Below are 27,688 nucleotides of genomic sequence, written 5' to 3'. Positions count from 1 at the left end.
TGTCAGCGAAAACCGAGCAGCATTTTGTCGTGGGGCTCATCATTTTTGTGAAGGTGGCGAGTGAGCGTACACCGAAGTCCCCCTTTTGCCCCTCCCCCAAAAGCTCCCTCGTTAACTCGTACCCGCACTCCACGTCTGGAGCTAGAACGCGACCGCTCGACCCCGACCCGACCCTCCGCGTGCCCTCTGGCCTCGCGGGGTCGCCTTGTTGACGGGTGCTCCCACGCTCGCCGCGACGACGACGACGCGTTCCCAGACATCGTTCCCTCTCACATTTTCTTCTCAACGACGTCACGTTTTGTAGTCATCGCGAAGTCGACTTCCATTAATCGATGACGACTTCAATTCGTTGATGACGTCATTGATACTGTTTTTCAGTTGTCAAGTCGCTTTTGACGCTTTTGAACGCAAGCTGGCTCACTACCGCGACACCTCCGCCGCTGAGACAATTTCAAACTCCCAAAAACAAATTAGCTATCGCTAGCTAGTTAGTTAGTTAGAAGCTAATGTAGCCATCTGCATCTGGAGATGGATTCAAATGCACGATGGTCGATACCAGGCCCTTCTTGTTCTCTTAGCACCATCATTCTATCAAAAAAACACCAAAAGCCACACAAACAAACATAAAGCAGACTTGGTCCTGGATGCCTGCTGAAATTATTTCCAAGGTACCACTATATACTCTACTGTATATCGTTGCAGTTTGACTAAAGCGATATGTTTTTTTTCCAGGGCTGACACTGATACCGATTTTTACTAGTCAAGGAACTGCTGATAACCAGTATTTGGAGGCGGTATTCATTTCCTGGAAAAGGATTGAAGATTTTGAATAATACAAACTCCCAACACTTAACTTTGTTTAAATGCCTTTAGCATTTAAACTAAATTTGTTAATTATTTTTTAAACATCCTTTCAGATTTGCAACATGTTATTTTATTGTTATTATCAATAGATATATTTGTTTTCAAATTGTAACAAAAGGTGCAGGGAGCTCCCAGGCTCCCTAAAGGTTTGTGCAGTAAATAAAGTTAAGCAAAAAATTGTTATCAGCTGTCACAAAAACAAAAAAACAACAAAAAAAGGCAGAGGCCGATATACGTCAAAATGCCGAATATCGGCACCGATAATTGAACCGGCCAATTATCGGTCGATCCCTAATTTTTACTGAATGTTTTGGTAAAACTCTGATATTGATGGTTCGAATTTGTAGGGTTCCTTGTTAGAGAAAAAAAAAAGGATTCCATTTTTTGTGATCATGCAAAACAGGACGCCAGGTCTGTAGACAATATTGCGCGGAATTCAAAGTTTGGACGGGGGGGAACTTTTGGGGGAAACAATGGCCGTCTCCCTGCGGGTGAGTGGACGACTAAAACGCAGCATGCAGGTGCTCCATTGGGATTCATGTGCAGCCATGGTTACCATTGTCCCTCATTGCCCAAAGCCTTCCGCTTAAGCCCTCCCTCTCAACCCCCAACACACACACGCACACACCCACTTGCCACAAATATGCATTTGACGTTTCTGTCAGTCGACAGCGCTCGCGTGACTCTCCTCGCCGCTAATGGCGTAGCGCTGGATAACCCGCGAGGTGAACGCTTTTATAGGCTGCGCTTTGCCCGCTAGGGTTCGTATTGGCACGCGTGGGTGCGGCGGTTTTGGCCGAGTAATCGGCCCGCGTGTTTTGGCCGACCCGACGCTGTGGAAACGATAACCGTGGTTAACGGCCGCCGCAGCTTGTGGCGATCTGCCGACCGTGGGCAGACGTTCCAATAAGCGAGCATTTCTAAAGCAGGGTTCGCATTCGGTCAACGAGAGGTCTTCAAAAGTCTTGCAACTGGCTTCATTAGACCTGCAGATACCCTTTGAAGTGTCACCTTTTTGACATGGCCAATACTGAACACCACACATACAATTATATCTCCACAATCTCGACAATTGTGAAAACCTGATGAACCAAAACCCGACGTCTGTCGTAATTACAAGCTTGACCTGTGAGAGGCCGAATGGTGCCGCAGGTTACCCAGACTGCTGGAATATGACAAGGGAAAAAGAAGCTAGGCTAAGTGCTAGCATTGCGGTTTCAAATTCTTCTCCTTGTGGCGAATGATGGTCAGTAGTTGCTTGTCATCAATTTCTCTTCTTTTGTGATAAAGGGCTATACAAACGAACTTCACTTGCCCGGCAACAATTGGCTATCGTTCCGTTTCGTGGCTCGGCCCAATTTGCCGTTGACAGCGCGCGCATAAGGATTTACCGTTGTAAATGTAGAATCGGTCGAGTATTTACGATTGTCGGCTGGTTTCTGCGACGATTGGGGAGGAACAAATGACTCGTACGTCCCGGACCACAGGATAATCACTCAGCATGATCTTTCCGAGACATCCAACAATCGGGCCTTTGCTGTCTTTGAAGGGAAATGGGGGACGATGTTACATTTCGGCCCGCTTACCCGTACCCCGCTCAATGGCTCGTAGTCGCCGCTAGAGGGGCGCTGTCTTTTACGCCCCACGAACCGGCTGCCCGCATCCTCACCTATCACGGTAGAGGCCACCACCCGTCACGTTCTGAAGGCGATCTAGTCTGTTTTAATCTGCCCGTGCTAAAGTGTCAGGTATTGATTCGCACCGCCCGTCTGCTACAATTACAATTGGTAACGCTTGCTTTGTGCGTGACATCACGCGGCTGAATGTATTTCGTAACAACAGCGATTGGCACGCAGGGCTTTGATGTCGGTGGGCACCCGTCACACCGGTTTGCGTTCTTCGTGTACCATCTGATGCCAACCCAGTTTTGAGGCAGCAGCTAATTACCACCAGTATGGTGTCCATCTGTGTTGAGTGCGTTCTACTGGTTAATCCCAGTTTACAGATTAGATGAGCAGCGTTGAGAAGCACAGGAACTGGAGAGAGGTGGCGAGGGGAAAGAGGTTTCAGGACCGTGACAAAGCGGAGGAGACCGCTGACTTGTTTCAATCTTGGCGGCTTGGTGGCTTTCTGGTGAACATCATTTGAAATCAATGGTGCGTGAGTTTGGTTAAAAACATGCAGTAATTATTTGTGTTGTTCTCAACCTCATTTTTGGATCTTTTACATGTGGATTTTTGTGGTCATTTTTGAGAGTCCCAAGATGCCAAGAGCCGGCCAGGGCTTTCTGGTAGCCTACTGCTAAAATAGTTGCGGTGAACATTTGTTGTGGGGTTCAGGCTTGTAATCCAACCCTCCTTTGTCAAGCAAATCAATAGGATCCCCTGAGAGAAGGAGCGGAAGGACAAAAACTGTAGGAGGAGAGAGAGGAGGAGACCAAGTTGGGGGGTGGGGGGGCATTGCGTTGCAAAAACCACGCTCACAGCCACCACCTCAAGTGGAGGCTCCGGAAAGGGGGCGGGGGTCTGCATAGCCAAGGGAGGTGGGTGGGTTAAGGTCTTAGCTGGGGATGATCACATATGTGCACTGCCTCTCCTCGGCGCCGGCGGTCAGCTGCTGGCACAGGGCCTGCTATGAGGACCCCCCTGGCGAGCGGCAAGCTCCGTTGTCCAACGAGATGGGGAACCGCCTCCAGTCGGAGGCCTTCCCCGCCGCTCGGCCGCCCGGGAGCGAAGGCTGCCTCCGCAAACGTCTGCTCTCCGTGTCCAAGGTCCACCAGAAACGGGACTCTCTCTGGACACCCAAACCTCTGCTTGGACCCCTCGCTAAAAGCCCGTCAGAGAAGACTCAGACCTTCCACGATGATAAAGGTACAGTCCCAAGTGGCGAGGTTGTTGAGTTTAGATACTGTACTTTTGACGCTAGTTCTAGTTGACGTTTACTTGGGCTATAAAGTTCTTTCAGGATCTTTAGGATTAGCCAGGTAGCAATCTTTATGAGCCTGACATTTGTGTTCACTACTGGAATCATTCCGTATAACTACCGTGTCTTTATCACCCAGTTCCAGTAGACATTTGGCGGGGTGTACTTCAGGCACCCGAGGTGTTGCTCTCGCAGCTGCTGATTACGCCGCGTGTGTCTTGAGCTGGTCGTTGTCTCTTCGCATTAGGCGATCCACGTCGTCTGTCTCGCTCGGTGCGTTGAGTGGCGTCGGTGCAGATTGGCTTTGCGACCTCTGACACCGATGGTCTTTGGTGTGGCGTTGTCGACGGGCTCCTTAAGCACAAACTACTTGAGGCAAACCGCATCCCGAGGAGACGCTGTCCAGCGCGGCCGCTCCTTTGGGAACCGCAGACAAAAGCTTACAGCTGGAGGTGATGGTTGTGGTCTGCAGGGATGTTGTGGGGTGACACATCGAGGTCACGGACATGCCCCACTTTCACCTCCACTCAGGGGCTATCACGCGCTCACTTTTTAGCGCTATAACTTCTCTTTCTCTTTCTCATCTCGCATTCACGTTCCCCCTCCTTTCCCCGTGTAGTACTCGGTCATGCGTGAGCACGCTCGTCCTCACGCCCGCTCTGGCTAACGTGTCACGACGGCTCGAGATGCCGCCGTCGTGAGTACGGTATTGTCCCAGCTCTTGAGGTGGAATCGGGCGTCACGGTCACTTTGCGCTCATGCACCGCTGCGCACACGGCTTTCCATTGACAAAAAACACATCCTGATACGCTCGCAACTCTTACGGTTCTGCTGCAGTGGCTTTGAGCTGTGACAGCGAATTGAAAGGGTGGAGCAGGTGTTGGACCACAACCCCCCCCCGCCCCCCCGCCCCACGTCCTTCGGTTTAATCCATGAGAGGGAAGGCAGGTTGAGCTATCGACCAATCCCGCGGGAAAAAGCACCTGAGGGACCTCGCAGAGTAACAAGATGCGAGCAAATGAAATGAATCGGATGCGTTTCTGCAGGAGGTCTTCCTCCAAATCAGCTGGGATAATAGAATTCTGGTGCACGGACTCGTTATTTTGTCCTTGGAACTTAAGCCCCCCCCCCCCCGCCCCCCCGCAAGCAAGTGTTTTTTTTTCTGTGTCGCTGTTCTGAAAAATTGCGGGCATAAAGTCGACTGTGCGATTTTCCTCTTTTTGGGGATCGTATGAGAGGCGGGATCCTCCAACAGCGCTTCTCGTGGCCCGTTACGTCGAAAGCGGTCGTTGCCAGCGTCGTCTGACAAGAAGTTCCCACGTCACACCAGACACCAGCGGGGGTCCGGGCTGCAACCAAATATCTGCGTTGTGGTGTATTCGATCAATAGAACAGGATCAAATATTAATATTGTCACACTGAATCTTTGTATTCTCCAATGAGGTTTTTTTTTTAATGCTGTTTCCATAATTGGGTATACACAGCATGTGCTTTTCCTGTGCCTTTATTTTGATGCTAAAATGAGTCATATTACAGTAAAAGAGACTCAATTGCATTGCGGACTCATTTGCAGTTTTCTCTTCCTCGGTTACATCAATATTTTCGTGTAACGTGTCTGGTTTCTTCAATATTCCAATTACAGCAAAATCGCACTTCCACGATTGTATCGACATCACTGGAATTATTATTTTTTTTTAAATATATCGTTAGTTACTATGCGATGCCCATCTGATTTTGGGATGCCATATCGGAAATTTGCCGGGTTCTGTGTCGAAGGCAAAAGCAGATAAGTGTTGGGTCTTCTGTTGTTTTTGTAGGATTTCTGCCCGAAAGAGGCTTTCGACTTCCTCAACGGGATTTTCTTGACTAATACAGGAACTTTCCTAATCCTTCATTTATAATTAGAAGGACAATACACCAAAAAAACAGGTCTTTGTCTTGTGACACTAACAAAAAAAAAAGAAGTTTCTTAACCCATTGCTCAGAAACATCCCGTCAGGGAGTTGAAGTAAAATACCAATTCTTTAAAAAAAAAAAACACTCACTGTCACACATTGTTCAGCTGCTCTGCTACAGTTGCACGCTAAAAGTAAGGATTCACCCCCCAAGTAGTGGCTTGGAGGAACAATGGAGACGGGAGCGTAACGAGGAGATTCCACACTCGGTTTGTGGAATGGGGGGGTCGGGGGTCAAGTAAGAATCATTCAACTGTAAGATTTTGTGTTCCGTCAAAGCAACGTGGTTCTGGAGTATTCTGGAACTTCTCGCCGACGTCCTGTGCAAGTGCGTTTTGGGTCAGGACATGAATTTGGTGCTTAATTGCAAGCTGTGGCACCAGCAGACAGGCACAGGGGCGCCTCCCTGATCTCGTTAGCGGCTTAATGGATGGTTAGCCACTAAACTGGCGCAACTGCTCCATCGCACTAAGCTGCCTTTGACAAATATTGGGCAGTAATCTAGTTTGGTGGACGCTGCGCGGGTCCTCTGAGGTTTTCGAATTCGAACGACGGGCTAGAACAAATGCTCTCTATGGCGCTTCACGTTATACGTTAGCATTAAGCTAGCAGACTTATCGAACAAATGCATGTGGTTTGCTTGAACAATTTGGTGTTTAACTAAGCGGTGTTGAATTCTCTTTTGTTTTGTGTCAGTTTTACAGTAACAGTCACAAATAACCTCTTGATTTTCTGGATCCGATTTTCTGCTGTTTTCTCTCTTTTCGTCCAAAGATTTTACACGTTCATCCTTCGACATATATCGTTAAATAAAATGTGATCGCAGGTCTTAATTCTGTATCCCCAATTAGTACTGATGTACACTTGTTAGTTTGAAGGCGCTCTTCTCTGTGGCAAACAGTGATGGAATTGTGGCACAGTGATGGAACCATCCACCCGTTTTCTGTCGCGCTTTTCCTCACGCGGCTCAAAAAACAAAAAAAGTGAAGCCGTGGAACTGGATTGTCATTCATCATTCATGGAGCGCTCGTCTGTGCCCCCCGCCCCCGCCCCGGACTCGGCCTACTGAGTACTCCTTAAGGATCCCAATCGGCTGGAGGTTCTATTAAGTCTGAAGCCTTAGCAAAAGCCTTAAAAAAAAAAAAGTTCACGTTCTCCCCGTGGAGCGTGATTATTAAAAGGAACAAGAGCGAGCAGATGGAAAGTGATTTAAAGAGGCTCTCTAACATTTCTCTCATTGATGAGTAATCTTCTCTATGGAAACGTCTTTTTTTTTTCATTGGCTTCTTTGCTACGAGAAAACACAACAGGGGAAAGAAAGTCTCCCAATGTGGAGAAACTAAAGCTGCTGTTTGTTGTCCCCGTGTGATTGATTGAATGTCAGACTGTACTCATTTTCACCACAAGGTGGCGGTACAACACAGGCTAGCAAACGTTGCCCTTGTCCAAGTTGTTATATATTGTCAAACTGACACAAATAAATCCTTGAGTGACAATTTATCAACATGCTGAAGGAATAATGCTAATTCTAAAATGTCATTAGCATTGAGGGTCAGGGCAGACGCGCCTTTTAGCCAAGACAAAAAGACGCAGGAGGTGTCACTGGGAATTTCATTTGGGAATTTTAAGTCTTCAATTTGCTCGCCTCGCTTCCCCGGGGACTCATTAATATCTCCGTTATTGCATTGCTGCGCAGCTAACGAGAGGGGTCATGTGGAGCTGGACAGGCACAGGGAAAGGGGGTGATTTATGAAAGAATCAAGCTGAGCAAGGGAGGGGCTTCAGTGGATTTGGGGCTCTCCTCATTTTCCCCAGATGAAGTTTCAGCGTAGAATTAGCGCAATGGGAACGTCCTCGTGCAGATTGCTCCTCACATCTGTGTTTGTATTTGAAATGACGGCTGACACACTAGCTTCAATGGTTGCTGTGTTTTATGGATCACACTCCACCTCCATCTTTGAACTCCAATCTGTTTAACCCCCACGACTACCGGAGGGGACGGATCACGAGACGGTATCATATCGCGTCTACCTTACTTATGATGATCGTGAAAACAGATTTTGGACGTCGGTCTGGTAAGCATTAAGCCGACCAGCTCGCTGACACATTTTTGCAATCCGCTGAGGAACTTCATGTTCTCCCGCACGTACTGTGAATGAGAGCCAATGAAAGCTTGTTTTATATCAACATGTTTATGACAAGTTTCTCCATCTACACGTTTGGAAGTGAGATGAGAAGATGATCAAGACCAAGATGCAAATGCAATTTGGTAAAAAAGCGGCTTCAGGCTGTTTGTTGCCCCTCCCTGTTAACGTTTACTACAAACTCAACAAAAAAACTAAGAGAATTACACTTTGGCCATTTAAAACAACCAAACAACTTTGCTTTTAGAATGCCCCCACTAGCTTCATGCTAACACAGAATGGAAAACGGCATAGATGGGCTCACGAATAGCATCTACGTGGCGATTTTATAATGCCTTAAACATATATTTGAGCACAAATGGTGGAGCAACACATGTAGACAGGTAGTATAACAATACCCACAGGGATATATTCTTCATCCTCTGCGAGGAACAACTAATATCACTGGTGAGAAGTTGTGACATCTCCTCTGTCTCCGTGTATGTTCGTGTGTCTGTATTATAGCGCCTCCAGGTGGCCAAGTCACGCACACCAGAAGGAGCAGCACAGTGTCCATTGAATTGACAAAACCAGTTGAATTCTTTATGTCATTATTGTATGTTTTTATAAAGTACAATATGATAGAGTGCTCTTTTTCCTCATTAAAATACACATCAAAGTCCAGGCGAGGTAAACCAGACGAGGAAAGACGCATGCGGCGATGCGCCCTGGACCGATTCAACCGATCGATGGCGTCCACCGAAACCGGTCTGACTTGCGACCGGACTAGCGCCCCTAGCCTGATAGACTAGCCCACTTCCTCTCAATTAGTGGTCATCGCTCAATTAGTCATGTTAATTACTGATGGGGGGGTTCAGTGTTGCCGCACACCCCATTTGTAGTAACGACCCACTGAGAAATGAGGTGTAAGGCGGAAAGTAGGTCAAATGCGACAGTGACAATTAGCTTGTCAGATTGGAGGAAGTGCAGATGTACATGCACATTGTTGTTGCATCGGGCTGTAACCCACTTCCTCTTGATACCCCCCCCCCCCCTCCCACCCCCACCCCTTAATATGATGGAGGCTTGTTGCTCTGTGCCCTTGAGCTTCTTGAGGCACTTAACCTAAATTAGCGCAGTGTGTCGCCAGGCTTCTGTCGAAAGACCCCCTCGAGTGCAGCTCCGTGTTGCTCTTGGAATTGTTTGAAAATATTATTTCCCTTTTGGGAGGGCCCAATATGTTTTGGATCCTGATGAGAATATATATTTTAGGAGTGCCAAAACTGACTCAAAAGCGCCCCAGGGAAAAATTCCAGGGCTCAAACCTTTTACACCAAGGGTCCCGACGTCATAAATACAGTTGTGTAGTAGGCTTAAGTAATCATGAAGAACGAGAGAGATGATCTATTTCTAAAAAGGATTTTTTGATGTTATTGCAAGACAATGTAACATTTTGTTTAAATATAGGACAATAAGAAAACTGTACTTAAATATGATTTCATTTAGCTGTATTGCACATGAAAGTTTCAAAAGAACTAGCTGTTTCAATTCAATGCAAATGTGCATTGTACAAAAATGTTAACGCCAACACAACTGCACTCGGGCAGTGCTCGTTTGGCATATCACTCGAGAGTGTGTTGTGCGTTGTTCCTGTAGAAACAGCTGCAGGCGCACACTCGCCCGGGAACAATAACGAGTACGTCCACACGCACAAAGAAAAGCGGAGCGGTGACCCACTTTACGGTCGTCAATATATCAGTCACACACAGACACACACTAAGTGGATATCGATGTTGAGATGTAAGAAGGCCTTTGAGTCAATATCGGTAGAGACAGCCCGGCTGCATGCTAATGACCTCGCGCCTCTACGCATAATATACGGTCCTGTAGATGTTCCAGTTCACGTTAATTTATGTTTCGAGCTCAAACCTTTGTCGGTTCTCCCAATTCCGCGGGCGCAACGGGGCGGCGTGCGAGAGCGTTGTCCCGGTTGTCCCGGTTTAAGATTTCAAACTGCGTTGCCAGGGGCGCGAGCGGGCCGCTAGCTACCAATCCGCTCCGCACATAAAACCCGCTGAGCGCTACAAGAGACGGGACAAACAAATGAGGCCGCTCGTAAAAAGTGCGCCGTCAACAGCTGTTGACAGTTTGAATGGAAACCGCCGAGTAAAAGTTGCCCTGGAGAGCGGACGTTCAACGGTAACGCACCTTCCAGACAGTCTCAGCTGCTTTAGACCGCTAGCAGTTGCCCCCATTCAACTAAGCTAACTAAGAACTCTTCCGATATCCACTATCTGTTAGGATAAAGACGAGTAAGTTCCGCAAAATATTGACCGACCAGTTGGCTAGTTAGTTGTTGTGTCTGTGTTCCTTTTCCGGGTTTGCTGCAGGTCACGTAAGCCCACGGCCATGTTTTGCATAGCAAATAAAGCGGAAGAGGAGGCCCGACTGTCAGCAAGGTAGAATTTCAAAGACAATCGGGCGCTCGCGCCAGCTCCTCCGCGCCTTTGAGAGCCGGCGCCTCACCTTGTCGTGCGCATCTCCGCTCCCGTCCGTCTCCCACCTGTCCTGCTTCCTTCCTTCTCTCGCTTTAAGCCCTTATCTCTTTATTTCCGTCCTTCCTCGCATGGCTGCGCAGCCAAAACTGCTTCCTCCACATCAAAGTGATCATTTTGCATTTCTTTTTTGTCCTTTTTGAGTTTGCTCTCGACTGGGATTCACACGCATCCGGCTGCGTTGATGAAGTGGACGGCTCGAAAAGGTGGCGATTTTCCTCCTTCGTCTGGTCGCGACATTTGAAGCTTTTGTTCCAGAGATGACGCTAGATTACTGCTCACCCTATTAACACTTAGCATCAAGGTTGCAGTGTTTGAACCCATTCATTTGATATTTAAACACAAACGGTAGCAACGCATGCAGACAGACAATATATTCTTTATCCTCTGCTAAGAATGACAAATATTAGAGCTGTACTGAGGAGCAGGGAGCATTGGCGTGCACGTCCGCTGTCGGATACTGTGGCCGAGGCGGGCGTGCGCAATTGTTGCAGTGTGACGAAACTGTTTAATTCTTTCATTCATTCATTTTCTGAACCGCTTACCCTCACTCGGGTCGCGGGCTCTTAAATTCTTTTGAATGATATTTCAATATGTCATTTCTGTATATTTTTATAAAGTACGATTTTGTGGAGTGTTTTTTTCCCCCAAGTAAAAAACACATTTTGTGTTGTTGTTGTTTTTTTTTTTGAAGGCTGCAACGCATTAATGGCATTTCCATTCATTTCAATGGGAAAATATGATTCGAGTGTTTTAAGTTCCAAGCGTGGTCGAGGAACCAATTAAATGGTGTCTCGAGGCACCGGTGCAAAAACCGAAGCCTGTAAAATGAGAGGACATCCCCGTCCGCTGGCCTGGCGTGCTTATTATCAGGTCTGGTCCTCGCAAACGCCAAATGCAAAGCGCTCTCGCCTCGACTAGACGGCCGTCGTGTAAACGTGTGTTGCATCTTTTGCAAGTGTGAAGGAATGCGTGAATGGAGAAGGTCAGACGGAAAGACCAGAAAAGGGGGGTTTGCTTGTGGCGGGGTGGGGGGCAGGAGCACCTGGAGGCGTGAAAGTCGTCCCTCTGCGCTTATGTAGGAAACGCACGCGCAGTTCGCAACGCCGGCTGACGGAACGGCTGCGACCGGCGGGGGATGCGCCACGCCGACAGAAGGTCTGACCGCGAGCACAGCGGGAGAGTTTTTGGGTGTCAGAAAAAGGTCACGCAGAGGAGGAGGTGGACGAGGATGGCGGGCAGAAGGGGGCGTCAATTGCCGCCGGGAACTTTGCCCCGAGTTAGAATCATTAACAGCGTCATTACGGATCGTTTACTCAGCCTCGCCCTCCGTCACTTGTCGGCCTTCTGCGTCAGTTTGGCTGTTTGTTCAGGACTCGGGTCAAATTTCGCGCCCGTTGTGCTTTTTAGTGAGTTTTTGGAGATACTCGTTGTTGTTCCGCCACTTTTTTTTTTGCCTTGACTTGCCAGTACAAATTGAAGATATGGTGGCAGTGAGCTCCGATCGAATCAGTCAGCAGTTCATCAAAAAGTGTGTCTCTTCCAACAAAACTTAACATGAAACAAAGAGAATTGCGCCTTTCGGTCTGTGAGCACAATGCTCGTGCTAAGCAACGCATTGAACACAACGGGAGCAGCAACACATGTAGACAGACGATATACCGTAACAGTACTCAGTCTTTTATTCTTTTCTGTCTGCGTAGAATGACTAATATTAGTGCCGTACTGATGAGCTCAGGGAGGAATCGGACGTCTCGGTGAACGGTATAAACTTCTCTCTGTTTTACACTGCCACCAGGTGGCTAAGTTGTGCACACCAGAAGGAGCAGCGCAATGGCCAAAACCGTTTTTTATTTAATGACGTCATTACTGTCAAAGTTGTCTCGACGGACCTCCGAAAATCCTTCGATGCTCGCTGAGCAGAAGTCTTGCGAGATTTGCTGACGTCACGAATCGCGACCGTTCAACAGTGACGCGCCAAGCCGATTCGCAAACCGCAGCCGCTCTTTCGCCGATAGATTATTCATCAGACGAGAGCAAAGCGATCGGGTTCCTGCTGCCCCCCTCCGCCCCCTTCGAGGCTTCGCGTTCCTTCACCGTGTGGCGATCGAAGATGCTCAGGGGAGGGATGAGCGAGCTACTAGTGCACCTTCTCATGTATTTTTACAGAAAAGGGGCCGATGGGAGACAACTAGGATTATTTTCTTGACTTCCTGTTGAAATCTTCTCGATGTTTTAGGAGTCGTTTTAGGAGTGTTGCGCACCTTCTCTGCCTCTTCTTCTCGCTTTTATTATGCTTTGTGTTTTGCAGTAGACGCTAGCTAGCTTTAACATTAGCGGATCAGGTGCGGTCGAGGAGTTTCAGGGGCTCGGCTCGGCTCGGTCTGCTTCAATCCAATTAGAAAAAGCAAATGCAGTCCGACTGATCTCGCCTCTCGATGCATTTTCAGTCACCTTGAGGTCATCGGGATTTCAAGACAAAACCATGACGTCGCGCCGGAGGCCGCTACGCAATCATTGGCGCGTCGGTCCGCGCGAACGGGAATTCACGCTGATCTCACTGTTTGGTCGCAATAATGAGGCTCCTGCCTGTGATGCAAAACAAAACTTTGCCTTTAAGTCTGCTAGCTAATGATAGCATAATGGGAAAAGCCATAGATGGGCTAACAAATCGCATCCATGCGGCGCTAAGGAATGGCTATTTGAATACAAACGGTGCAGCAACACATGTTGAAAGACAATATAACAATTCTCACGGGCATATATTCTTTATCCTCTGCATAGAACAACTACGAGGTCTGACAAAGTCTTCAGTTTGGCGCTCTTAAACCTGCAAAGTTTTACTTACATTTCATTTTAACTTTAAAAAAAAAAAAAAAGTCTTAACCACTGTTTGCCCTCCAAAAGTTGAGTTTGAATTCTGCTATGTTGGACAGCAGGGGGCCTCGGCCAGAAAAAGACAACGACGTTTAATTGAGATCGTAACATAATAACATCAAAAGTTGCATCAAGTGGGCCATTGTGGTTTGTAGCAGCCAATTTCATGCGGGTAGAGCTTGCCGGTGAAATCGGATGACTCGTAAAAAGCCAGTTTCACTGAGCAACGTGAGGACATTTGGTTGCAATGTCTATTATGAATAGATCGCCCAACTCTGCCGTTTTGCTTCGGAGCAGTCGCTTTGCCATCAATTTGCCGATTTTCCCTTCCAAGGTTCGGGCCACCGAAAGCAGTTCAATTTAGCAACATGAGTGTATCATGTGGTGGCCCACAAAAAAAGTCTCAAGAACCCACGCCAGAAAAGACACAGGAAGTTGAGCTCTTTGGTTTGAAGCGACCGTTAATGGGTGAAAACCAAATGAGCCCCCGAGCCAGTTCCTCCCTCTGGGCAACGCGAAATTTAGCTGACGCGTTTGCAGGAAAAGTCGTGAGAAGCCACGCCCGGTTTGATTTGACGCCGCCATTTTAATGTCGTTTTTAAAGGCGTTCCTGAAAGATAAAATGTTTTATCTGTTTTTAGCTTTTCCTCCATGGATAATAATAGTCGTCATCACAATATTAATCACATTAATGATAAGTGAAATGACCCCGTTTCAAGTAATGCACTCCCTCCTGGTGTTCGGGCCCGAAAACATCTCAGCCGTGTATTTCGATGCATCGACAGCTGCCTGACGAGAGTGGCTAAAAGACGACATGTTTGCGGATGAAATGAGTGGGAAGAAAGAGAAAGCCTGCTCGGACTCCTTGGTAACCAAAGCCCATTTGCAGAGCACAGGGGCCGGTCCCACGCCCCTCCCACCACTCTGCCTGCGTGCGCGTGTGTGTGTGTGTGTGTGTGTGCGCGTGCGTCCCTGAGGACCGGACCGCCTCGGGGTGGAGTGATGATGGCGACGGGGGGGCCGAGAAAGCGAGAGCGCGAGAGCGAGAGCACGATTGTCCGCACAGCAGACGCTCGCTCGCCGGCGCCGAGCGATGATGTGAGCGCAGAACTTCGTCTTCTCCGATTATCTCGGATTTATCCCGATCGTGGAATTATGGTCTTCATTGGGACCTCCCTGAAGTCGGTCATTAAGTATTTCAAGAGGAAAGGTAAAGACAATGATTTGTTTATTTGTGTAACGTGACTTTGTCTTGTAATATTGCAACTTGACTCTCGTAGCAATGCTAACTATAACTACTTCATCCTTGTGATTGTTTGCTGCTTTTTTTCGTTTCGTTTTTTTTTTTTCCGTTTTCATTTCGTTTCGTTGATCCTCATCGCAGGACTTATTTTTCTCATTACGTTTGAGTATTTTACCGTTTGTGTTGCTTATCTTATAACATCCGTTGATTCTCTTTATGTTACAACTTTATTCTCATCATATTGCAGCTTTATTCTCTGGTGTTTCGTCACTTTTCTTTATTTCTTTATGGTTGTAGCATGACTGCTTTTTTTGCTTAATATTATGTCTTTATTATCCAAACACTGGGGTTTTATTCTTGTAATATTAAAGTATGTTTCTCGTAATTTGGGGGGGGGGGGGGGGCTTGAGACCGAGCCCAACTGCGAATAATAAAAATTTGTGAATAATTGACACTCCTTATAGTTGCCGTGAAATTCCAAAAAAAACCAAAAACATAAGTGGAGAATTAGGTAAAAACATATTTATCTATTTATTTATTTTACGTAAAAGCTAATAATTGCTAGATTGAGTTAAAAATTATAGCAAGGGACTGGTTCCCTCCAAAAATCTGCAACGAGTTAAATTCATTTTTGTCGTAGCATAAAGAATATAAAAATCCAACGTGATTCTTTTTTTTGCCTGTCGCAACGTCCAACTTTCTGCTCGTTCTGATATTTTTCTTTTTGGGCTCTTAACATTGCCTCCATCATCCGCAACATTTGAAGCAACTTTAGCATTCAAAGCGCGCCTACATTTGATGACTTTAGTCTTCGTGTAAGTTTTGGCAGCGGCAAACCACAGAGCCAACAACAGTTTTCACTGTTTAAAGCGTTTAACTTTAAAGCCCTATCGCATGGGTATCATCCTCATATTTGCGATTCATATGGAAGTGAAGCGCGCAGCAGAAAAGCGGAAACTCAACGCTTACGAAGCACGTGCGCATGCACGGCCGAGTTTAATCTGAGGCCTATTTATAGCCTCCGAGCGTCGTGGTCGATTATTAGCTCGCATGCCGCCCGAGTCTGCACTTTGCTCAGCACCGTGTCTGCGTCGGGCAGCTCATGCTTCACTTTTGTTATTTCAAAACAAACAAACAAACAAAAAAAGGGTCAGGTCCCCGGGAGGGAAGCATCGTTTGCCAGCATTCAAGCGCAACGCACGTCCTTCGAAAGCTGCGAAAATCAGTCAAACGATTGCATTTTAACACGTCGTTTTTTCCACACCGATAATTGTGTAATAGATAGCTGCAAATACTGAATTTCGGCGATCCAGCACATCTTTTTACTTAAGATTAACATTGAGATTAAAAAAAAAAAAAAAAGTTACTATGAAAATAAAGTTGCAGCGTTACAAGAATAAAGTTGTAATTAAAAGAAAGTTCAGTTGTGTATTCCGACAATCGATGAACGCATGGATGAACGAGGGATGAATGAACGGAGGGGGGCTGGGTGATGGATGGATGGAGGGATGACGGCTGGCAGCGCGGCCGTAACTCGTCCAACCGTACTTGACCTGACGCGCGGCTTCTTCGGCCGGCGAACTCGTCGAGAGTGAAGCAACAGAAGTTTTAGCCTTTAGCCACAAGCGGGAGGAGCACACGTCTTGTGACGAAGTCCTCCAGAGGCCGGCCGTGGCGAGGGAGCGCATTGTGCGGCTGAAAGGCCGATGCCGAGACACAATACGGGCTTTTGTGTTGCCCGCGGGGGGGCGGGGCGGGGCCCGCAGCCCGCGAGGACGGTGGGGGAGGGTTACCTGCAGCGCAACAACAGCTAGTTTCAATTGAACGAGGCCATAAAGTGGCTCATAAACAGCATCGCAAAACGTGCAGCAACACATGTAGACAGACGACATCCGAATACGAGCATATCTTCTTCATCCTCTGCATAACCCGACTCATATTACGATCTCACTAAATCTGTGTGTCTCTATGTCTGAATTATACTGCCCCCTGGTGGTCCAAAATCGGCCCAACGACAGCTGATAGTTGCTGTTGTTGATGTTCGTAATTGGGACATCAAAGCGCAGGAACTTTGTCTCACACTTTGACGACTAAGTTGCGGTCGTATTTCTCAACAACCTTCCTGCCTCCCCCGACACACACACACACACACACACACACACACACACAGTACGCATCCTAGCAGGCCTCATTAGCACCTGTGAAAAGCTTTCCAACACACACACTCATGGCCCCTCCCCTTCCTGTCCAATCCTCAGGCACACTCCCAAGTCCGGTCCCAGTCACACGCACGCACACACGCACGCGCGTGTTGTTTAGCTCAGGAGAAGGCACACGGAGGTTGTGGTCAATGTTTGAATTCGGTTCCCCCGATGGAGTTAATCCTGCAGCCCGCATCCCCCGCGTTGGCGTGGATACGCTCACCGGGTAGGTCTCGTTTTCCAGCGTTTGCTTCTTGAATGCAACCGAAGAGCAAAGTGTTGTTGGTGTGTAGCTCGCAGGCCAACTGCCCAGTGCGTCGTTCTGGGATGACTTTTTGTGTGTGTGTGTGTATTTAAAACACATTCACTGCCATACACGGCTTTAGAAGTCAAATATCCAAGTTAACTGGGAAGGCTGGCAGTGAATTGAGTTCATAGCAAACTGGATGGGCCGGTTTTGGGAGCTACTTTGCAATCAGCTGTTCGGTTTGAGGGTGTGACGTCTCAGGGAAGAAGCGTCATTCTCCCCTTCCTGCTAACACAAACACAACTTTCTCCGGATTAAGGCAACGTTGGGGTTTACGACTGTTTTGGTCGCGCAGCGTCGCAGGTTTCTGACCGCGCTGCGTTTTGTCCCGACAGCCGTGTCCAGCCTGGACGAGGAGAGCAAGTGGACGGTCCACTACGCGGCGCCGTGGCACCAGCAGGAGAACGTCTTCCTGCCGGGCAGCAGACCGCCCTGCGTGGAGGACCTCCACCGGCAGGCCAAAGTCAACCTGAAGAGCGCCCTGCGAGGTAAGGCCGAGTCCGGACGCGTGACTCGACTCCACGGTTTTGGGTCTTGGGACTCGCTTTGCTGAATCTTTTGGAAGGCTCGACTTGACTTTGACATTTCGGCATTTTCAAGATAGTGTGCCATTTAAATGATTTATTTGTGTGGTGCGTGCCAAACGTGAATTATTCCGGTTTATCATTTTTCTTGCAATATTCCCTTCATGACTTTTCCTGATATTATTACAACTTCATTCATGTAACATGACCACTTTTTGCTCATCATTCAAAATTGCCTTTTTTTTTTCTTCTTCTTCGAGCACGCCATACATCGAAAAATGATTATTGGTCATTTAGCATTTTTCTTCCATGTCGTGTTGAATGCAGCCTATTTGACCGGTTGCGGCTACTCGCGGTCGACTCCAAAGCAGGCAAACTGTCCACGCGCGCTCCCACTCCCACAGCGCACCCACCCGCCCATTTATCGTCCCGGTGGCGTGCAGGCATGTTCGTCGACAACGACGCAACAAAAATGTGCAATTTGTGTTGCGCTTACAACGCCGCGGCGTGAGATCCTTTCCCCTCTAATCAGACGCGTAGTTTCCCAGCCCGCTTTTCAAACAAACAGCGGAGTCACGAGCGTAGACAGACACACGCTAGAGCGGCCTTGTGAAGCGGCAGATAAAAGGACCAGACGCACGATGACGCTTACAATGGGTCGCACAAACACGCACACACATTGTGCAATATTGACGCGGACGTGACCGCCACCTGGGATTTGGGATAAAGCGAGACACCGCCCCCACCCCTCGCCCCCCTCGCCCGTCATCACCTGCCTGCTGAAGGACAGCAGGTGTCATGTGACAGCACCTGGGATGTGCGTGCACATGTGACACTGTGCGTTTTTTTAATTTTTATAGGAAAGAAAAGAAAGGAAAAATGCTATACAGTAGACTCCCGCATAATCGCCTTTCGGCAGATTTTTTTAGAAATTCAAATTTCTTTTCAATTTTTTTATTGATTTATTTATTTCAATTTTTTTATTTTTGAAGGGCACCAACCCCAAAAACGCGGCTAATCTCCGCCTCATCAAGAATTTCTGGGGTTTCAAAAGGCATCTATAGTTTGAAAAACACACAAAAAAAGTAAATGCAATTCTAATGGCCGTCAATGATCCGCTGATTTTGGGTCTTTGCAGTCCGTATCGCCCAGAAAGAGTGGGGGTCCAAGACGGAACGGGCTCCAAAGTCCGCCTGCTGCTTTTATGTGTCGAATGAGGTGGCATCGGACGGGCCCTTTCACACCGGCCACCGAAGCGGCTCTCACGCGGCTCGCTCGTCCTGTGCGGAATGTACCACCAACGCAGGGCGGGGGTTGAAGTTGAACATTTTTCAGATAAATCGGCCGTGGCGACAGCTGCAGAATGGAAGGACAGAACGGGAAATTTGCGAAATTTAACACCCGAGACTCCATTTACTGTTGAAAGCAATTTTCTCTGTTCCGAATGTTGACTCGTTTCTAATTATCTGAACGCGAGAAGCCGCATCAGCTGTTGCGCAATACGTGGATCCTATTGACAAGAGTTGTGAGTGTTGCGCAACTTTCCGAGCCCGTTGGCCTGTGACAAGTTGATGAGTTATTGATTTATCTGCTTTAGGGCACTAATAAAGCACAAGTATGTGACAGTTGCTGGGCAGCAGAGGTGAGTGGCACACCCTTGTCCTGAAAGTTACCACGTGGAACAAACATGTGGAACAATGATAGCTTTTACAAGGGGATTTGAACCTTTGGCCCATTAATCACGAGCCCTAAAATAGCACAAAGCTGCTTGAGTGAAAATCAATCGCTGCTCCTCGGCCGTCATTTCCGCCTAGCGACAGACAGCTCGGAGCTCGCCGAACTCATCTTGCGTCGCCACGCTCCAATCGAGGCTTTTTTTGTTCTTCTTCCGCCTCACTGGGAGCGTTTGACGTTCGCCGGTGTACATTGCGTGTGGCGTGTGTAGCGTACACCCACGTAAAGCACTCCAATTAGTCATGCGCATACACTATGGCTTTTTTAATTGAGGACTAGCGTAGTTGGACGTCACTTTGGTACGTTGGCAAAGCGAGATAAAAAGCCTCTGAGGAAACGAGGGCGACAGAGCAAGTGGGCACATCTGACAGGCTTCTGGTTGAACACGCATCTCGTCTGCTAACAGTATGTATCACGCGTGTGCGCACGCCGTCCCGTCGCAGCAGGTGGCGATGATGAGAGGAGGCGTGAACATCCAACGGGGCCTGCGTGCAAATTACTCAAACACACATTCACCACTGGTGTGTGTGTGTGTGTGTGTGTGTGTGTGTGTGAAGTAATACAAATATGCAAGTACAGTCAAATAAAAATAAAATACATTTTATTTAAAAAAAATAAATAAAAACTGACAAATGTAGGCCCTACATTAGTTTCTTGGATAAAAAAAACAACCTATATATATATAAATATTTTTTTGTCAACACCATGGACATTTATTTTATCCACCAAATAAATCCTAATTAAAAAGATTTTTTATTGTGTGTGTTTTGGGGAAAACAATTATGCTTTTTTTTGCTGGACAGCAGCCATACATGAAAAGTATGAAGGCTCCATTTTTGCTGTTGTATTTGAAAAGAAGAACATAACAAAATGACAAAAAGTATCGCAGAGTAAAATATTTGTGCTTTCCTCCTTGTTGGTGCAGAATGTGACAAGTTGAGAAAAGACGGCTTCCGCAGCTCGCAGTACTACTCGCAGGGGCCCATCTTCTCCGACACGCCGCAGTCAGGCAGCAGCCTGCACGACGACGATGTCGACGACGACGACGAGAAAAAGGTGACTGTCCGCGTACACAGTACATTCGGACGAAGTCAATTCGGGAACCCCCAATTCGGGACTCGAAAAAGTCTCCTGCTGATTTAGTTCAATGAAGACTCTATAGAACAGCGCTCGCCTGCCCTCTTGCGGTGGCGACTGGAACTTCCACCCTGGACTGGTGCCAGCCAATACAATCGGTATATAAGACAAACGGCCATTCACTCATTGCGAGCGAGCGTGTTTTTGGAAAAAAAAAAATAAAAAAAAAAAAAAATCGGCCCATCGGAATTTTGCTATTTGTGGCAGGGCTCGGGTTAAGGACACCGTAGCGCCCCAGAGCCCGCAAATGTTTGCCTCCTTCCCTCAACAAGCATTCATTCACACACATTAAAACCCATTGGAACGCGGCGGCTAACCAAAACAGCAGCACCTACCATGAGATGCCTGCACAGTATTAAAGTTAATCTTACTTTATGTGGAGCAACATTCGAGCAGATCGCGCGCGCGTCCATGTTCCACGGACCTACAAAAGCTCTCTTGCTCACCTAAACAGCAGCACCTTAAACGTAAACGTTTGCCAGGGTTAAAGGTGGGGGCGGCATTGGAATGGCAATGGCCTCGGCAGCGAATGAGTTAATTTTGACGTTGACGTGTTCACGTGTTCTCGTCTTGGTCCGCCAGTCTCTGGCGTCGGCGGCGGAAGACGATCGGTCCCGGCCGTCGACGAGGCCGCAGACGCCCGGCGACGAGACGCCCGGCAACGAGACGCCCGGCAACGAGGCCGACGTGACCGGAGGCCCCGCGCTGCCCACCCCGGAGGAGAGGATGAGGCGGACGGCGCAGTCCGTGCCCACCGACATCGTCGCCATCAACGTCACGGGTACGGCGGGACTTCGGGGACGCAAATGTTGTGACGCTCGCTACGTGTGTTGCGTGCCTGTCTTCAAGTTGAGATGAACATAATCCATTAAAAAACTAAAGAAAATAACAATAGGAAAAATAACTTACAAAATAATATTTCATAATTCTCAGACATGTTTTTATTATTAAAACATGTATAAATAATTACAAAAGTAAATATAATAATATTTAAAGCGAACATCATAAAAGCATTTTTTTAAATAAAATAAAATGGAAAATACTCACAAATAATCAAATAATAAGACAGAATACTCACACAATAAATATAAAACAAATTCTTACAGAATAATAACAAAAACATAGAACATCTTACAAATAATATTCAAATTGCAAAATACAAAATCATCAAATTACAAATATTTTCAAAAAATAAAATAATATAAAATACAAATAATAAAATAATTATAAAAAATACAGAATTTTATATGATTTAAAATGCTTCCACAATATTAAAATATATTTACAAAGTAATAATATACTGTAATATTAAAAATACTTAAATAATAAAATAAAATATTTAAAAAAATACTAACAAATGAATAGTAATTTCCTCCCTTTTATAACAAATAACAACCATTTGTCCTGTAAGTGTGTGTGTGTTTTACATCTTCCCTGTGCATGTTTTCTTATCTCACTCATATATGTACTGTTAACATAAAGCACAAGCTGACCTGAAGAGCAGCAGCAATGTCATTTGTACTGTTAAAAAAAAAAACTTCTCCTGTTCCACTTGTGGCATCTTCAAATAATCGAATGTAATAATCATTCACATTGTTTGCCGCATTGCGAGAAAATGTCGCTCACGCATGTTTTCCTGAAGATAAACACACTTTTTCCCCGCATGTGCCCTCCACTAACCGTGTGCCGCTTGTCTTGTCTTGCCTGTGTGTGCGTCTCCGCCCCGCCCGGCCTCGCCCGGCCTCGCCCGGGGGCCTCCCTCCCTCCCTCCCTCCCGCCCCGCCCGCCCGCCAACTACCAGGCGCCGTGTTTGACCGGCAGGCGAGCGTCCGGCGCTCCCTGGTTAACGCGGACACGGTTTCCCGCCGGCCCAAGAAGGTCAAACGCAGAAAGACTATATCGGGGCTGCCCGACGACGTCGACCTGGAGCTAGGTACGCTTCACTGTGGGAATGCTGCCCTCTGCTGTATGCGGACAGAAACTACACATCCTCCCAAAAAGAGGGTTGGATTCTCACTGATTATTTTAGCCCAGCGTCCTCTTTTTTTCCACAAGCAATCCCTTTCATCTTACTTAATATGCTCTACTTTTTCCTCTGAACATTTCTTTCAAGTAGACAAACGAAGTAAAGGCTCCACTGATTGAACAACTTTTATGAGAAGGATATCATAAAGATGGGATTTTTGTGACTGCTGTATTTGTTATTCAAATTCAGTTAGTTTTAATGACTTTTTGTTTGCTAAATGGTGCAAAAAACAAAAGTTTTGATTGGTTGTAGTTGGAGTATTTTTATTTTTTTTGCTGAAAATATACAGTAATTTGCTTTAGTTTGGTAAGCACACAGCGTAGTTTCAGTTCTCTTTTTTTCCCTTCTTCTTCGTGAACCATAATAAGCTTCATTTTGATATTTACAGTACACCACACCGTCGCTAAACCAAGTAAACCTTCCAAATCCACATTTGAGGGCCCCCCCACTTCAAAAGCTCGTGATCATTTACGCCCTCGCGTGCGCGGAAGCCGCTCCGTAGCGCTAAAGGGCAAAATGTCATCCCTCTTTGCGATGACATCGTGCCGGGCGACGGGCGCAGAAGTCTCGTTAGCTTCCGAACGCCGCCGGTAATTGCCCCGCCGGTTGGTCTCTCTCTCTCCCTCTTTCGCTCTCTCGCGCTCTCTCTCTCTCTCCCCGCTCTCTCTTAATCTGCCGCAGCAGCTGCAGCGAAGTCCAAAGCGCCGGCGTTGCGCTTCACGCGTGTCGTGGAAGGCGAGTATCGCCCCCTCCCTCCATTCCGCCAAAATGTTGCGTTTGACTTCCGGCCCGCATGTTGTGCGCCGCGTGGCCGTGCCAAAGTGGCGGGGACGCTCGCGGATGCATGCTGACGGCCACGAACCCCGACGGACTGTTTGTTGACTATTAGATGAAAGCGCAACTTATGAAGCAGCCCCCTCTGTCTCTCGTCGCGTCCTTCCCTGCCCAACGAGCGCAACCGGAAGAGATTTGGCAGCAAATGTGATGAATTAGCGACTGGGCACCGCTGGTGGAATCACGCGCTCCCTCTGCTGTATCGCGATTCTCCGATCGTGGCCTCACCACATCCGATTGTCGTGCGTGCGATATGTTGCGGAGGCCCCTTGCGATATCACAAACATCTTTGTGATATGCATTCATAGAAATACTGCAAACACATCAAAATGGATTAAAAGGCAGTAATGAAATGTCATTTTCATTTTCCTGTGCTTTGATGTTAGCGGTAACATCGCGCAGTCCTCGGAAAAGCACTTTTAGTTTGCCCCCTCCTCCCCCGAGCGTCCTGCAAAGGAAGGTCCCGACCTTTCAGGAGATGATAAAACCCGGACATACAGGCGGCATCGTCGCATCTCCGAAAACACGACTTTTCGGTAAATCGGAAAAACCTCAGCTTGCCGGAGTTAACGCACACCGCTTCGTTCAAGTTGCTTGACGTTAAATTGCTGTCTTGTGGTTACAGAAACTCCCTGAAGTCTTTCTTAAAGTTCTTCGAGTCGTGAGTGACGTAATACATAAAACGATTTGCTGACTAAGCGGTTTGGTAGGAGCAAATGAATCCGCACGCACTTACCTTCGTGGCCGGCGTGTTTCTTCTGCACGGGAGCATTACAGTCATCCTTTTTTAACAAAAAAGGCCTACTTGTCAAAAAACATCCCGACTGCTAATCTCGAGGAGACGTAATGCCGCACGGCTCCCGCGGAGTGCGGAAAGAGGCGGAACTTGACAAAACTTCTCACACAGTCGAGTTTTCACGCGAGTTAATAGATTTGAAAGACTTTACGTTGGTTAATTATGACGTTATGCTTTCTATAGTGTAGCTTTTTTTGACCAACTGCGGGTGCGTCCGAAAGGTAAACGGAGGTTGACCGTATTCAGGAATTTCAATAAGCTGATTGTTATTTTGTTGTTCCGACAGCCTCGCAAGGACGCGGCGGAGAGCTGCGACCGCATTCCATGTTCGTCCCGGGACAGTACTCCACGCTGGGCCGGGCGGGGAGCGTCAACTCCGCGCTCCGGCGCTCCCGCACTCGAGATTCCGGCTGCCAGACGGAGGAAGTGAAGATCGTCCCGCCGTCCGTGAGGAGAATCCGCGCTCAGAGAGGACAGGGAATCGCGGCCCAGATGGCCGGCATTTCCGCTTCCTCCTCCACCGGAAGTTTATCCGTCTGCAGCGGCGACGGCTCCGCCGTCCTGACGCTGCCCCGTCAGCGTATCGGGGACCCGTCGCGATTCAACAGTCTGCCGCGCCAAGGCGCCAGGGTGTCCCTCGGCGCGGACCCCATCTGCAGCAGCACTCCCATCAAGTCGGAAGTCGAGTCGGGAGACCGCGGCGCCCCGCAGAGGCAGATCGGAAAGCTCCAGGCCGACGACACGGCGGTGCACGTGAGGAACGCTCCGAGGACGGGCACCGTGCCCAGGCCCAGGTCCCAGGAGGTGAGGCGGACGCGGTCCAGCGAGTGGGGCGGCGGTCCGGCCCGCGTGGTGTCGCCGCACGCCGCCTATTCCACGTCGCTCATCCCCAACGCCACGCTGTCCGGTTCTTCCGAAATCGTCGCTCTCAGCGCCTCGGGGCAGCGTTCCCGCTCGCCGACCTCCGCCCACCCGAGGGCTCGGCCTCTCGGTCCGGCCCCCTACGAAGACCGCAGAGCCCCCGGCCCGGCCGCTTTCACCCGCAGCGCCGCCTGTCCGGAGCCCGCCGGCGAGTCGGGGTGCACCTCGGCGGAGGAGCAGTGGATCTACGACACGCCGGAAAACCTGCCGGTCCCGCACCGCACTCTGACCTCCAGCTACTCCACGCCCATCAACCAGCTGTACACCAGCCTGGAGGCGTCATCCAGGACCACCACCGATTCCGGCTCGCTCTATTCCCAAGACAACGACGGCTATTACACCTCTATGCACCTGGACTCGGGCCTGCGGTCACACGGCCACGGCAGCGGGCACGGGGCGGCGGCCGCACGGGCGACCAGACACAGCATGTACGAGTGCCGCGAGACGGCCGGTCAGGACGAGTACGGGAGCTCGTACGCCGATCGCTCTCTGTCCCGCAGCGTTTCCCTGCGTAAGTCCAAGAAGCCCCCGCTGCCCCCGACCCGCACGGACTCCCTACGGAGGAAGCCCGGTCCCAAGAAGCCCATCGGAGGGGTTAGCGCCATCGGCGGCGCGGGCGAGGTAAATGACGGCACGCTGAACGAGAGTCTGATCGCCACCCTGCAGCAGAGCCTCCAGCTGGGGCTGAAGCCCGGCAAAGGCCAGGGCGCCTCTCCGTCGTCGCCCTCCCACAGTCCCAGCAGCGACTACGAAGACCCTTGGGTGCTGCGTCCGCGGAGTCAGAGCAGCGTCAGCGTCGGAAGCTCGGCGACGTCGCTAGCCGCCGGCGCCAACGGCGTGTCCGACGCCTACTCGCTCTGCCACGTGACCCCCGCGAACAGCGACACCAGCAGCTTGCGATCCGACTACGCCGACTCTTGGGGCTTCTACATGGAGTACCCTCGTAACCACGGCGACCAGAGCGCTCCGACCCCCGCGGCTCAAACCGCGGACGGCTTGTCGACCGGACCTCAACCGGGAGAGCGGCAGAGCGGAAGCGACGTGCACGCTGACGACCGGGATCCGGGCGTTCCGGTACAGGAGGAAAGCGCGGCGGCAAAAGCCAAAACGTCCTCCCCGGAGCGAGTGCACAGACTGACTTCGCCCTCCAGCGGCTACTCGAGCCAGTCCAACACCCCCACCGCCGGAACGCCGGTCCCCTCCGGGATCAGGTCCGCGTCTCCTTCGGGCAGCCGCCCCAGACCCAAAGTCCCGGAGAGGAAGTCCTCTTTGCACTCGTCCGTGTCCATGTCCTCGTCCTCCACCTCCCTCTCCTCCAACACCTCAGACTCGCTCAAGAGTTCCGGGCCGCCCGCGCCGCCGCCCCTCCCCCCGTCCTCGTCCTCGGCTCCGACACCGCCGTTGGCTCCCGTTCGGCCGCCGAGCCCGCCGCAAACGCGTAGCCCGCCCCCGGGGTGCTCCACCTCCCCGGAGTTCCCGCCGCCGCCTTCGCCGGAAACGCTGTTCCGCCCCGACGCGTCCCCCAACGGCGGCTTTAGTCCGCCGCCCCCCCCGCTGCCTTCTTTCGTCTCGTTCTCTTCCTCCCCGTCCCCTGTCACGACGGCGCCCGTGGTACCGAACAGTCCCGCAAAGTCGCCCGTGCCCCTCGTCACGGCGTCAGCCCTGCGGAGCGTCCAGCTGCGCTCGGTCCGACGGACGGAGGAGACCGAGACCCGCTCGGACTCGGAGAAGTCTTATTCCCAGCAGCGACCCGCCTCGGCGCACCGGGAGGATGCTGCTCCGTCGTCTGCGTCCGAGCTGCTGGGGGAGTTGTCGTTGGAGCGCAGCATTGCGCGCGACGCCCCCGATCGTCTCGTTATCAACGGGAAACCCGAGGGGCGGATCTGCCTTCTTCCCGACGAAATAGAAGAGAGGCAGAAAGCGTTGCCGGGCGACGGGAGCCCCCCCGTCAAACAGAAGCCCCCCGTCGTCGCCAAGAAACCCAAATTCTCTTTTGTCCTGCCGCTGAGCCCTCGGCCGGTCCGGGTGTTCCTGTCTCCGTGCGACGACACGGACGCAGCGTCACAATCGCGAGAACACGAGCAAGAAGAGAACGAAGAGGAGACGCGGGAGCACCGGGAAGAAAGTTGTGAGACGTCGGCAGAAATCCCGGATGAGTCTCATACGCCCACCGGCTCGGACCGGGAACCCTTGCAGAACGGAGATGCCCGCGAGGACGAGGACGGCGCGAGCAGCACGGCGGGCTCCGTCAGCTCCAAGGAGGACGACGCAGGTTTGTCTTTGAGCATGAATACCGTTTATCGAAACTGCTCATCGTCATTAGTTTAAGCCCGTTTACCGGAAGCCTGAACGAGGGCGGCCGTGAAATTCGCCGCGCCGCCGAAACACTTGAAGCCGGCAGCTTGTGAGGTGTAAGAAGTCGAGCGGGGGACGCCGCTTGTCAGCACCGCAGCGGCGCTCTCCGTCCTCTTTCTTGCCCTCGCATTGCTTTTCCCCTTTGGCAGTGTAGTGGTTCACATAGTGGGCACCTTCAATCAGCTCGGATAGGATCATCCCTCGTGCCAAATCGGCCTCCTTCCTCACTTTTGTACGCTCCCGACTTTTGAACCCAGCGCTCATTTCGACATCCCGAGTGAGATAGCGTCGCGTCGCTACAACTCGCGCCGTAG

General features: G+C 49.6%; 1 protein-coding gene across 1 annotated transcript in view; it reads left to right on the top strand.

Annotated features, from left to right (window-relative positions):
• The window catches only part of LOC133468379 (NHS-like protein 1), a 75,102-nt gene that overhangs the window by 40,601 nt on the left and 6,813 nt on the right, over positions 1–27,688 (top strand). Inside the window, 6 exon segments of the mRNA XM_061754215.1 lie at positions 14,186–14,506; positions 17,383–17,535; positions 20,231–20,361; positions 21,025–21,223; positions 22,244–22,375; positions 24,385–27,291. Of these exon segments, the coding sequence (XP_061610199.1) occupies positions 14,186–14,506; positions 17,383–17,535; positions 20,231–20,361; positions 21,025–21,223; positions 22,244–22,375; positions 24,385–27,291 (3,843 nt within the window).

The sequence above is a fragment of the Phyllopteryx taeniolatus genome, chromosome 18 (genome assembly GCF_024500385.1).
Source record: "Phyllopteryx taeniolatus isolate TA_2022b chromosome 18, UOR_Ptae_1.2, whole genome shotgun sequence".
NCBI classification, from domain to species: Eukaryota; Metazoa; Chordata; class Actinopteri; order Syngnathiformes; family Syngnathidae; genus Phyllopteryx; species Phyllopteryx taeniolatus.
This window is presented reverse-complemented; position numbering and strand designations above follow the sequence as displayed.